The 13,848-nt window shown below is 43.3% G+C and overlaps 1 protein-coding gene across 2 annotated transcripts in view; it reads right to left on the minus strand.

The window, feature by feature from the left end:
* The window catches only part of XYLT2 (xylosyltransferase 2), a 165,122-nt gene extending 151,617 nt beyond the window's left edge, over nucleotides 1-13,505 (minus strand). For both annotated transcript variants that reach the window (XM_078654466.1, XM_078654465.1), the window contains exon 1: nucleotides 13,335-13,505. In XM_078654466.1, the coding sequence (XP_078510592.1) occupies nucleotides 13,335-13,466 (132 nt within the window). In that variant the 5' untranslated portion in view covers nucleotides 13,467-13,505. The remainder of the gene's footprint in view (nucleotides 1-13,334) is intronic.
* Between the last annotated feature and the right edge of the window lie 343 nt (nucleotides 13,506-13,848).

Raw genomic sequence — 13,848 nt, forward strand, 5'->3', positions numbered from 1 at the left:
TAGTTAGCTGGACATTTCACTCAAACAAAACCATTGAAATTCCGCCGTTATAGTTAGTTCAGCTAACTATAACTCGAGCGCCCGCAATGCACTGCTGATGACGACGTCACATATTACATCACTCATGACATGGTCAGTGACATCACTCATGACATCGCCCAGTGAATGTGTGTCTTTCTGAACAATAAATATTTTTATATATGTATATCTAAAGGTCGATGGAAGAATAAATGGTTAATAAGTGTCTGAATGGATTTTTTTTGTAAAAATGATTGCATAACTGACTTATTAAGTGTATCTTAGTGAATACATGTATTAGCGATAAATATTTAAATATGTAAATATCTGTATCAGTGTCTCACTTTGTCTATAATTGGCTGCATGGGTTGGTGAGTAGCTACATGAGTGTCTATATGGGTTATTAGTTTGTTTTTTGAGTATCAGTATGAGTGTCTGTATGGTTTGGTGGGGGATATTACTTAGCGTATAGATGCATGAATGAGTGACTCACTGTTTGTATGTGTTTTGAAGACAGCATGTGTGCAGGACTGTAAGGGTCGATGAGTGTGTGTATGGGTGTGTTAGTGAGTGAATGTCTCAATAGTATCTTTATAAGTAACTACATATGTTTTAATCTAGTATATGTGAGTATTGATGTATATAAGTGATTATATGTGAGAGTGAGAGATTGGACGAGTTCCAGTATAAATAAGTATGTGTTTCTATAAGTGATTGTTTAAGAGAGTAAGTATGTGTACGTTTCTGTAAAAGTAAGTGTAGTGGTGTGTGTATAGCTGTATATGCAAATAAATGGATGTTTGATAGTTTATTTGCATGTGTATGTGTGTGAGTAACTATGGATGAGTGTCGGTGTGTAACAGGATGTATAGGTGTATGAGTAGATATGATGAGTGGGTACATGTAGGAGTGACTATATAGAACTCTTGGTGAATGAGTGGATGTGTATGTAGATGGTGGAATTACAGAATAGGTTGTTGTAACTTGTATTGGTATCTCGATTTTTTTGAAAATTTTAGTTTCTATTTTTGAATGTGAATATCAAGGGTTATATTACGCTGAGAGGAGGTCTGCCACTCTTTCACAAGGATGATTTCATCAGTGATGTCATTTGAGATGTCATCAGTGATGTCATGAGTGATGTCACTGACCATGTCATGAGTGATGTAATATGTGACGTCATCAGCAGTGCATTGGGGCGGGCGAGTTATAGTTAGCTGAGCTAACTATAATGGGGTAATTTCAATGGTTTTATATGAGTGAAATGTCCAGCTAACTATAACATGTGTGAAACCTATGGTTTTTTCAGTGAATTTCTAAGTTTTTTTAAATGCTAATTCCTAACTATAACGTGGCTGAAACCTATGGTTTTTTCAGTGAATTTCAAAGGTTTTTATACTAATTTACTACATTGTTTTAAAGATTTTATTTTTAGATATTTTATTTTTTAAATTACATTACAAATTTTTAATATTGAAATTGCAATATTTCTTTTTTTATTTTATATTTTTTTTAATTTATATATATTTTATATAGCAGGCAATGATATCCTATGGAAGGAAATTCAAGTTACTGGTAACTACAGTTAAATTTACTTTTCAGGGTCCGTACTGGGCTCAAAGATGCAGCACTGACGTCTCCCTAGATAACAGGTGAGTAAATCGAAATTCGTAGTTCGGCTGATTTGAAGGAAGAGGGCGGGGCCTGAGGTGACATGTGTGCAAACACGCCCTGTGGCGCGTTTTAGTTTGGGGAATTAATTCCTCTTCAATCCTGAGGTCCCCTGTGAGCCAACTAGCCCACCAGGTATCTCCAGTATGCGCCAGGGAGCTGCGTTGCAGGTGTTCAGAGGGCACGCCCACTTTTTACAACACTCTGCAACGCAGCTTCGTATCGCTTACTGGAGGTACCTGTTGGACTAGTTGGCCCCTAGGGGACCTCTGGATTGAAGAAGAATTAATTCCCCAACTTAAAACACGCCACAGGGCTTGTTTGCACACATATCAACTCTAGACCCGGCCCCTACCTTCACCACTGTGCAAACACGCACCTTAGCGCGTTCTAAGTTGGGGGATTAAGTCCACTTGCATAATGGGGGTCCATGGGGGCCAACTAGCCCACCAGGAACCTCCAGTATGCGCCAGGGGCCTGCGTTGCAGAGAGGTGTAAAAAGGGGCGTGGGCTCATTACACCTCTCTGCAACGCATCCCCCTGGCGCGTTTGCAGAGAGGGAACTAATTCCCCTTGCATACTGGGGGTCCCTGGGGGCCAACTAGCCCACCAGGAACCTCCAGTATGCGCCAGGGGGCTGCGTTGCAGAGAGGTGTTCTGAGGCCTCGCCCCTTTTTACACCTCTCTGCAACGCAGCCCCCTGGTGCTTACTGGAGGTTCCTGATGGGCTAGTTGGCCCCCCTCCCAACAATTGTAAAGCCCTGAGGGGTGGTCCATCACGGAGCCCCTATTTTAAATATTAGTGCCCCGGGGAGGTGCCGGTCCCTGGGATGTGTGGGGGGGCTTGAGGCCCCCCACAAGGTTATTTTTTTAATTGATTTAAAACGAAGCCCCGGGGTGGCGGTATCCAGGGCTGCGTGGGGGGGGCATGAGCCCCCCGCATACTTCATAATAAAGCCGGGTGGCGGTCCCCGGGGCCTGCGGGGGGGCCGTGTGCCCCCCGCTATTATAATTACTTTGCCCCGGGGGGTGGCGGTCCACGGGGCAAGGTTGGGGGTGATTTGGGGCCCCCCCACACTTTTTATTTTGCCCCTGGAATTTGGTCCCCCCTGCGGCTAATTTGAAAAAAAAGCAGGCCGAGTTTTTTTTCACGGGGTACACGTACCTACGGGTATACCGCGACCGCCAGTAGGTAATTATTATATATATATATATATATATATATATATATATATATATATATATATATATTATAAATAAATACACACACATACACACACCCACTTAACACTTATGGCTTTCTTCTAGTTATGATCATCTATAAAAATAACCACATAGTCTTCACAAACAATGAAGAGAGCTTTTAAATGTATTTATCAAATATCCACCTTTTTATTTTACTTTAAGTCAGACACATCTCTTTGACAAGGGCAGATCTGTTTTTATACACACAAAAAACAAGCATTGGTAACACCAACAGGTCTGGTTTCAAAGGAATGTTGCATAGAAGCCAGAGCTAACAATCCATGTAGATTAATGACCGCCCTCCTCCCATCTGTGCCACTGCTGGAGAAAAACACCATAAATGATGTAGCTATCTAAGGCAAATTAAATAGTATTTCCAGTGTGTATGTGTGTAGCCCTGAAAGTTCATCCTCTGGCAAATGGATACAGAAACAGAATGATCACAGCTGAGTGGAGGGCAACACACTTTTTGTGGATGCACCCAACATAATTCCAATCAAAACTTACTCCTGACTACCAACATGTGGGTAGATCCAAAGGCCCTCTCTAGTGTGGCTCACATAATTGTCTGGCAACAGATGTGCTGTGAAGCCAGATTATAAAAATGGAACCCTGGTAGGACCACAGGGATTCCCAATTCTTCAATCAACCTAAGGCGCGCTACATACCTCTTATTGGCCCCTGCCGAGATCTATCTCTGCTGTCAGTTAAACAGACAAACATAAAGGCTAACAAGGGCCCACCTCCAAAACTAAGCTCTTAAAATCCTTCCAGCCGGGGTTCCAACCCAAACACCGTACACAGACAGCGAACTTATTAAAAACTAATGATTTTCTCCATACAACTGACAACAGCAAATATTGCCTCCTACTCCTAGTAGACTAGATTGCTGCACATAACACCAGTGACCACGAGAAACTACTCTCACTTTTATCCAACAGAAGGAGAGCACAGGTTAAGTACTGAACTGGTTTGCATATTTCCCTCTTCCAGATCACAATTTGTTATATCTCTTTCAGATCTCATACTCTTCCTCTAAAATGCATAGTCCTCAGAGCTTTATCATTTCCCCATACTATTTAGTCTCCACATAGAAACACTTGTTCAGATGGTCCTGGAAAAAAGGTTCATATATGCCAATAACATATAACTCTTACTTTAAGAATCTAACATCTTATAATACAACCTTAAAATCTTTCCTCTGATGAGTTATTTTTCCTTGAAACTAAATTTGTCAAAAACTGAATCCTCCTGCTCTACTGCATGGAACACCCCTTCCAGTCCAAAGATGGCTTCTTCTACTTTCATACCTTGCCCTCACTCACAAACCAGTCACCTCTGCTAATTGCTGGATTTCACTATAGATCAATATCTCACAATGGTGCCCCACATCACAAGACTGGTGAAACGACATAATTCCAACTGCTTCTGCTTACAAAAAACAAAAAAACACTCCAACCCATAAGTCCTCGAACCTATTTTACAACACCAGTGCAAACATTAGTTCTCTCTCAACGTAATGAGAGAAAACCCCTACTTTCAGGTCTCCCGAAATCCCTTCTGACTACCCTCCAAGCAATTCTCTGGGAGTCTGCCTTGTCAAAGAATTAAAAATATAAACTCCGCAAAGACCTTCACTGTGTCTCCAGGCGGGGCAGAAATTACTTTTAAATGGTCTATACAAACACATAAATCACTACATCTTTGCCTCCCCAACTATTTCATAAACAAGCTGGGCATCTTAGTACTTGATTGGAACTATAATGCAACATAACTTGACTAAACTACTTTAATGATGGAGTGAGGAGGTTATATGATTGACGGGATATGCCATTTGCCTATAACAGTTTTGTTCCTGCTCGCTGCTGTAGCCTTGCCGTTGAGCTGTTGCCCATGACCTGAATTTGCTGTTTCCCTATTGGCTCTGCATGGCATTTTCTTATGACAGTATATCGCTCCTATAATCATGTATAAAACAACAAAATCTTCAATAAACAGATCAAACAAAAAAATCAAGTTGAACCTTAAGACGAGAGCAAAATACTCGAAGTAAGTTTATCCTCCTACTGGAGATCCCTAAAATCAGAAGGACAAAGACACTGAAACAGCCATCCTTATGCAAACTCCAACAAGCATTGACATAGCCAATAGGTCTCGCCTTTGGGACCTTATAAGTGTTTAGTTATGCAGCACTATATCCTTGGTGCAACAACATCAATTGTTGCATGGCTAAACACTTATAAAGTTCCCAAAGGCGAGACCTATTGGCTATGCCAATGCTTGTTTTTTTATTAAGATAAACACAAACACACTTAACTGGAAGCATTTAACAAATCACATTGAGTAAAGTTATTGTAAAACTGCGTTTTAAGATGTGCTGCTTGACAGGTTTCGGCCACTGGCTGGATGGGGGTTCTGGAGAGCTTACTGCACACCCACTCGCTTCTCCGACAGAAGGACATTACAATGTCATGGCACGCTTTAACCTCTCTAGAGAGAGTCATTCCAGCCCAAATCTACAAGAACAAGGAAATCTGACCACATTTACTGTTTTGTTTAATTAACGGAGCCTGTGTGGTTGTTTTGGGAAACGTATCTTTCTGGAAGTCTCCAAGTATTACAATAGAGCACTATAAGAAGCTTAAGCGCTTTAAATATTATTAGGAGACAGTTAACTGATTAAGCCAATAGGCACTTAGGAAAAAACTCATTTGTTCACGTTGTGACAGTGACTTCCATATCCTTTTGATAGAACAGAAGATCTTCGATTAATAGGAAATTCACTTTAAAATGACCTCATAATTCAATGATCAAACAACTACTTCATCTATTTTTCGGTAAATTAATATATTTCACTGATAACGCTGAAATATATTAGGTGACTGCCATCCTTTCCGGGGAAAGCTTAGCTATTCTTTCAAGTAGGAACACTACTTCATATTACCTAGCAAACAAATAAAAGAGGGTGCGAAATGAAAGCTCAAGGACAGATGAAAACTCTAGCAAATGTTACAATTTAAATGTACTTGTGCTGCCTTTCAACATCACATTTCCCTAACTATGAAAGATAAGAAAAAGAAGCAAGTGTATAAAAACCAGTCTAAACACCAGAAATTATTGTTTTTCGTTTCCCAATAAATTCAACTGTCATTACAGTAATGTCAGGCTACTAAAAATGGAAAGTGTTTAAACTTTTAGAAACCAAGAGGCTAACGAATGAAAAACAAGGAGGCAATGCAGCTGCTCGCTCCCGCAGGCAAAACGCTGTGGGATGCAAGGAATGCAGCTGCAGCGTCCTGCAAGTGGTGCGGGTGCGCTGTAAGGAAGACAAGCGCGGCCACGAAAGTAAAAGCACCGCTGCTAGCTCCTGACAGCTGTAGGCCGTGGGAGGAAACATTTACTGGGAAAGGTGGGACATGCACCCGCCTTTGCCCAATTGCGTCCTTTCATTTTTGAAAGCCACACGCAATGGCCAATCACTTCAGCTTTTCAGCAAAGTGGCTTTTTTCAGCCACACGCACGAGTTTGCTAAAAAGCTGAAGTGATTCCAAAAGGTCATTTTCTAGAGCAGCGCATGCTCGCTGCGCTAGGCTCGACCTAAAAATGCAGAATCTCCTCCAGGAAAGGCAATGACAAAATCCTAATCTATTGACAATCTGAAAGAATTTCAAATCCACCTCTTCAGATCACACCTAACAGTCTAGACATTACCATACATGTAAACAAGCACCTCTCCTGACTACGGCCTATGACTTGAAACTTGACTAGATAAGGTAGAAACATGTGTAAAAGATACCAGAAAGGCTCGTTCTATAATCTCTACTGGTCTTTGTTTGTACCCATGCGAAATGGAGGTAAGAATAAACTCAGAAAAGACTATAACCATCCTCATCATATTTTAACTAGGGCCCTACAAACCAACCACACAGGAAGAGGTGTCAGAATGTCTATACAATTGTATGAAGTTAAAACTCTGACACAAATGTGTCTTAAACCATTTAAGGACACTATTACGTTGCCCCACAGCTCCAATAGGAGCACCCACGCACCAGAAGCATGGTCATGACTAGCAGAAACCCGATAACGAAGTATGCAACTGGATTTGGGCGCAGATTACCATCATTTTTAATTAACACATTGTCAAGATTCCGAAGAAGGGACAGAGGGGAAAAAAGACAGTAAATCTATTGCTATTCCGTTGGCTCCGTTGATTAATTTATCCACTTCAGTGATCTGTGCTTGACCGCATGATCACAGATTTGAATCTTGGTGGGTCTACTCAGCCTTTGATCTTCCTGAGGTCAATAAAATGAGTACTATTAAGTTGGGTGACAATAAACATACTTTATCTGCCAATAGCTCTAAGAATTTCCTCACCAGTCAACCTGTGCTCTACAAATACACACGCTATGTTATCTAGAATAAAAAAAGACAGACCCATCCAATGACCTTGCTAAAGTCTTCTGGTATATTTTACGTTGGAAGCATGAGCTACAATGCCATTCCACTTGATATTCTACGTCAATGCTGTGTCGCTGCTCCACAGCACATTAGAGGATTCTCACTCTGGCTGCTACAGTTATACCAGCATTGTCCAAATACATTTACTACGCAAGTCGGTTATTACTCTGTGCTCAAGCAGCTTTTGAGTTATGTTTTCCAAATGTATGTATACTGTTGCCACCAAAGTGAAACCTGGGCATACAGCAGATAGTACAGGATTTATTTTTTCTAATATTTCAAAACCTGCCCATTCTCAATAGACATATCCAGACTGTGAAGGTTCAATCTGAGGAGTTTTGGGATGAAATGTGTAATCGCCCAACTAGGTCATCACATCAACCACTTCCAGCACTTGGATCACTGCCAATCTGGTTTCCACCCAGGTCATAGTACAGAGTCGGCGCTAACACACATCGTGGATGATGCGCTTAGAATGCTCGATCACAATGAAGCGTGTCTATTGATCCCTCTTGACCTCTCATCAGCATTCGATACTTTCAAACACGATCAATTAATTGACCTACTGGAACATAGGATGGGGCTGTCTGGGCCGGTTCTAAACTGATTCTCTTTGTTCCATCACAACAGAACCCAAAGCTTCAAGGTGAATCACTCCTTGTCTCATCCTGCACCGGTCACCTTGGGGGTAACCCAAGGTTCAGCACTGTCCCCCACCCTCTTTAACCTGTTCATGGAGCCTCTGACTGAAATTCTAAAATCATCTAGCATTCATTATATGTATGCGGATGATACCCAACTATACCTGAAGATCGCCTCTCCCGAAGACATTTAGTCCCTCAACTTAATCCTGCTGGAAACACAAAGCTGGTTGACAAGTAATCGCCTGAAGTTAAATGCTCTTAAAACTGAATTCTTATTGATCTCACCCCACAACCAATCTCCTGTCATGGAGCAATGGCTGAACCAGCTGACTGCTCTTAACTGTAGCACCTTGTGGACTCAACATCTTCTCTGGGTATCATACTGGACAAAAACCTGAACATGCAGAAGCACATAAGTTCCCTAACCAAAGGAGCGAAATTTCAACTCACCCTACTCAGGAAACTCAAACCCTTTCTCCCTGCTCATGACCTGAAGGTGGCAGTGCAAGCATTAGTGATCTCAAAGCTGGACTATGGTAGCGCAACTCTTTGCGGCCTGCGTAGAGTTAGGACGGCTCAGCTTAGGGCCTCCCTCAATTCCGCTGCTAGACTCTTAACTGGCACAAAAAAATACCACCAGATATCTCCGGACTTGCAAGTCCTGAATTGGCTTCCATATGAAGGTCGGATACAGTTAAAAATTGCATGCATGGCTCACAAGGCTATCCACTTCACGACCCCGCTGTACCTCGCTCGGAAACTGGAGCTCTCCTGCGGTTCTAGAGCCTCCAGACGTGCCAGCATCCTTTTGCTAAAACCACAAAAATTCAAGAAAGAAAAAAAAAAGACCTACAACCGAACCTTCTCAGGGATGGCGCAGAGGATTTGGAACTCCTGTCCAGCCCAAGTCAGGGTGAACCCCTCCACTGTCTTCTTCAAAAAAGAAGTTAAAGGACTCCTGATGAAGAAAGGTCTTCTTTAACATTGCTCCTTTTTTGTTTTTTGGTCCATACCCGCTGACTATGGCCCAAACACTTCGTTCATGGGTCTTCTTGGACATTTCTAGATTTGGTCTTTGTTGAGCTTACGATTTTGTTGCGTTTGTTTTTTCCTTAGGATAATGTTTGTCAATTAGACTCTGATTTTGTTGCCTTGCTGATTCTGTATGTTTGATTATAACCATTGTGATGCATAAACTGTAAAGCGCTCTGATACCCTCGGTGGTCATGTTTGCGATATATAAAACGTTAAAAATAAATAAATGCCTCAGTCACTTCGTTACTACTTGTTGGGACGGGCAGTGTCCTGCATGTCTATAGAGAAGAGTGCTTCCCTTGCCTTATGCTAATCTTCAGGCAAGTCACTCAAAAGCTACTGCATGGTTTCTAGATCCCTGCCTCAGTGAGCATGTCAATCACACATGTCCACTGAGGTTATCTCTGTTTACATGGATTGAGATCCTAGAGCTTGGCTCGGAGGTCGAGGGAGTGCACCCCTATTTTTCAGAGACTGGCTACTGCCCTCTCATTTAGGCTGTGGTAGACTGGAAGTGGTGGCAACAATAAATCTATAGTCAGGAGGGATGAGTCCCTAGGCACCCTCCTGACCAAGTCTGTGCAGTCTGCCATGCCTGTGGTCCTGTTGTCTTCGTCTACCCGACGTGTGTTTGAGAGCCTGTGGGTGTACTCGGGAAGAATGGTGATTTGAGCCAGTGTGAGGAATGCAAGCTGTTCTGCTGGACATCCCTGCTCCCCGTGCCCTTTCCCATTTCCTTGGAAAGGCCTGGTGGGCAGGGGTAGACACTCAGCTCTTATCTGGGTTTAGCTGCACTAACTATTCGAAGAGGACCCTCCCCACTGGTCAGTGCCTCCCGGGCTGGAGTTAATTAAAATTTCTCTTTAAGGATTTGCACAGACTGGTACCACGAAAACATGGACGGAAATTGTGCACTCATGGAACATGCCATGAAGGGTTTGTGATTGGAGGTGTATTCAGGATGCAAAAGTAGCAGACCCTTTGATTGGATGAGCCTATCAATCAGAGGTGATAAAAGTCTGGCCTGAGTGGTCAGCTGTTGTTCAAGATTGGTCTATGACTGAAAAGGCCCAGTCCGTCTGAAGATAGCCAGGTGCAACCCGCAGTGTGAAGGCAGAAGATAAGACACTGTTCACTGTGTCTGGAACTAAGGCAGTTTTCTCTATGACGGATGGAGTCTGCTGCCAAGAGTTCAAGGAGAATCCAGGGCCTCAGCAACATTGGAGACCAGCTATTTCTGTGAGACATGTGCAGCGTGTGCTTTTGAACAGAGGAAATTACAGACAGCTGCCCACGGTGTGGAAAGGAAGCTTACAGCAAATCAAAGGAGTTGGTGTGGAAAGGAAGCTTGCGGCACATCAAGGAAGCTGGTGGAAAAGGATGCTTGCAGCACATCAAGGGAACAAGAGATGGGGAAGCTTGATTCTAGTCCTTGAAGGTGAGACAAATTCCCTCTAACCTCCCCTGCGCTGTGGGAGCCTGTACAAGCAGTAGAGGCCAGTGAAACAGGCCCCCACCTTTCTTTTTGTGATCTCTGGGGGTATCAGGGTGAACTGTCACTCTGTCCAGCCACTACCATCCTACAGCTAGCCAGTGGCTCCTGGACTATTGGGACTCCAGTAAACTGTGCCAAGACATCAGGCACCTGTGGTCAGATCCCCGACACCACTAGAGCGGTGTCCTCACTCACCACAGGAGGGCACTTCTGTTGCTTTGGGTGGGGGTTATGGGGCTGATCAAGAACATTTGACGTCACATCATATACTGAAACTATATCCTTTTAATCCAAAGATTGGTATCAAGGCTCTAGTGAATGAGAACAGCCCAGTGTAACATGGTCTGTAATATGCAATGCTTATTTTGTGTTTTCCTGTTAACTGTGTTTTTATAGTGCTTGGCGTCTAGGCGCTATAATACTGTTTGGGGTCAGAACTCTGTTCCAGAGGGTTGTAGAGACATCTGGTTTTCACTGTTTATCCTAGTTTTATGTGTAGTATAATTATCTTGTGTGTATTAAAGTACTTTTCTTTTATAAAAAGTAAAGCACTGACTGGACATGGAGTTCATCAGCTGGTGGTATGGTGTGCACTGTATTCTGAATGTCTAACCCCACCTCACCTCCTTGAGTAAGCCTTGGACCGCTCTGTCTCGCTACCCTGAGAGAGTCAAGTTACCCCTGGTGTCCAGGAAGCCAGGTATAACACTACTTGTATATCTTTTATCTTCAGTATACTGATAACATCCAACTATACTTAAAGGTCTCCTCTCCAAAAGACATCTCGCACCTTGCCTACATCCTAAACAAAGTTAAAGACTGGATGACTTCCCATCATTTGAAACTGAACCTCTCCAAAACTGAATTCCTTATCATCATTTCCTCATCGAAATAACCACTTGTGATAAAATCCTGAATTGAATAGACACACTTGACGCCCTTAAAAGTAAGCTCACTACTGTTGACAAAACCAAATATCCAAGGCTCAACTTAAAATCACAGATCAGCATTATGGCCAAAAATGCTTTCAACTGCATGCTCTCGACTCAATTCGCCGTTACATCCAGAACAAGATCTCAAAAATTGTGTTTAATCACTGGCGCTAGCCAGAAAAGACTACTCTAACTCCCTCAACTGGTCTTTCCACTTTTACTAAATCAATCCTACATTTCCCAAAACGTTGTCTATGCTGCCAAAAGAAATTGCTGTATTTCGCAGATACTGGTTTAACTTCACTGGCTGCCCATTGAAACCAGGACTACATATAAGGCAGTCTGTACTACTCACAAGACCCTACATACATTCACTTCATGCTACCTGGCTGGCAACTTTAACTTAGCTGAGGGCACTAGACTATCACAGAATGCCGAAGCGCTGCTACTAGCACCGTCAATCTTTAAAAGGAAACCAATTATTGCACAATTCTTCTGAGGTACCAGAGTATTGGACTCCTTATCTCTGAACCCACACACCACCACCTCGAAGTTTATCTTTAAATCTGAGCTGAAAGCCCTTTTCTTTCAAAGACATTTGAAGCAACCTCACCCCCAGTTTTTAATCTCTCTGGTTTAGTATCTGCACTGAGTAGTGCCCTGATGCTTACTTCTCTACCTGGATTTACTGGACTCCGTCTTGTACTTTGCGCCAGTCATGTAAATGTAAATGTAGTATACTTGTAAAGCGCACAGCTGCCCCAGCAACGGGGCGTCCCGGCGCTGTATAACTCTGGGGAACCCGTCCTGGCTTTCCCTGTGGGATGGTCCCTTGCTGGGAGTCCCCAAGGTGGAGCCAGGCATCCCCGGAATTGGTGGGGCTGTTGTGGAGATTAGGCAAGCTAAGGCCCAGAGTTGCCGAGTGGAACCCCTGATTAGAGTAAGCACCGAAGCGAGAATTATCGAGTCCGCTGACCAAGGTCCACGACCCTGCCGCGTCGGGAATTGAACCCTGGTCCCAGGCTGACTTCTGCTCTCAGGCCTGCCGCCTCTAACCAGTGAGCCACACTACTCCACTAGTCCATATCCTGTTTCTCAATTTTTATGACTACTACAATTTATACCATACTCTTTAAAGTGTTTGGCTATTTTAAATGTACAAGAGTTCGTGGTGAATGTGGGCCTTCTGTAATGTTCTTTCTCCATTATACAGCGCTCTAGCACTTTTCAGTAAAGACCACATGTTGTATTGTAATGCAATATATACAGTATAGCAATGCAATCATGTGTAGTGATAATGTTTCCCACTGTTTCCATGTTTCCCCTGCCCAAGCAATCAGATTGGTTCTTCATAGAGCGTTAGGTTCGGAGCGCCTGTTCATTGTGAGTGACACCGAACAGTAAGAGGAAGTAAATAAATTGTCCTCTTCAACAGAAGCTAGATGTTTCCTCGATTGCCTGCATTACAACACTGCGCTATATAAAAATAAATATAAACATAAATATTTGCTTCTTTTCCTCTCATGTCTGTCTATCTCTCTCACTAACAATTGATATTGCCTCTACCAACCCACCTATGGATTTCAGTGAAGCGCTCTGCATACAATTACGTCTGTGCCGCGACTCCTGCAATTCCAATGTGTGATCAATTACATGTGGGTCGATATACAATCTCAAACGTGCCTTCCATTCCGAGGTCATCTCCTGCACCTTAACATGGTAAGCCAATCATTATTTCAGCCATAACTTGCAAACATAGCTATCACTGCCCAAGCACCCCCAACCCTTCCTTAGATTCTACAATCCACATTCTTAATGCACTACCGTACTCACCTCCTCGCCCCCTTCCTCCAGGCTCTGGAAGCTCCATCCCAGAAGCGCTTGTAGCAAAAGGATCAGCAACGCGGTGAACAGTAGTAGCCGGTACCTTCGGAGGAGAGACTGCACCCGTGCCCGGCCCGCCATCTCCAAACGTTGCTGCTTTACGGTGCGCGCACGTACTGGTGGTACGGTTGTCATGGACATAAATAACGGACTACATGGCACATCGGATTACTGCAGGGCTGTCGATCACTGTTCAGACAACTAGTGTGCTTGTGTGACATCAACAGAGCGGTGGAGTTCACCAGTAGGGGGTCTTTCAAAACAATGGAGTTCCCCCTAAGACTTCAAATGAGTTCGGGTATATTAGTGCGCGATAACTATAATGCAATCCACAGAGGCCGAACATCTGAATCTGAGTAAGCCCTTCTCAAGATGGCCGCCATCGCGGCTCCGAGGGTAAAGCGCCGACGGCAATCTTCGGAGTAATGTCTTGTAATGTTGAGGAGATACTTTGCTGACATTT

The sequence above is a fragment of the Lissotriton helveticus genome, chromosome 7, assembly GCF_964261635.1.
Source record: "Lissotriton helveticus chromosome 7, aLisHel1.1, whole genome shotgun sequence".
Classification (NCBI taxonomy): domain Eukaryota; kingdom Metazoa; phylum Chordata; class Amphibia; order Caudata; family Salamandridae; genus Lissotriton; species Lissotriton helveticus.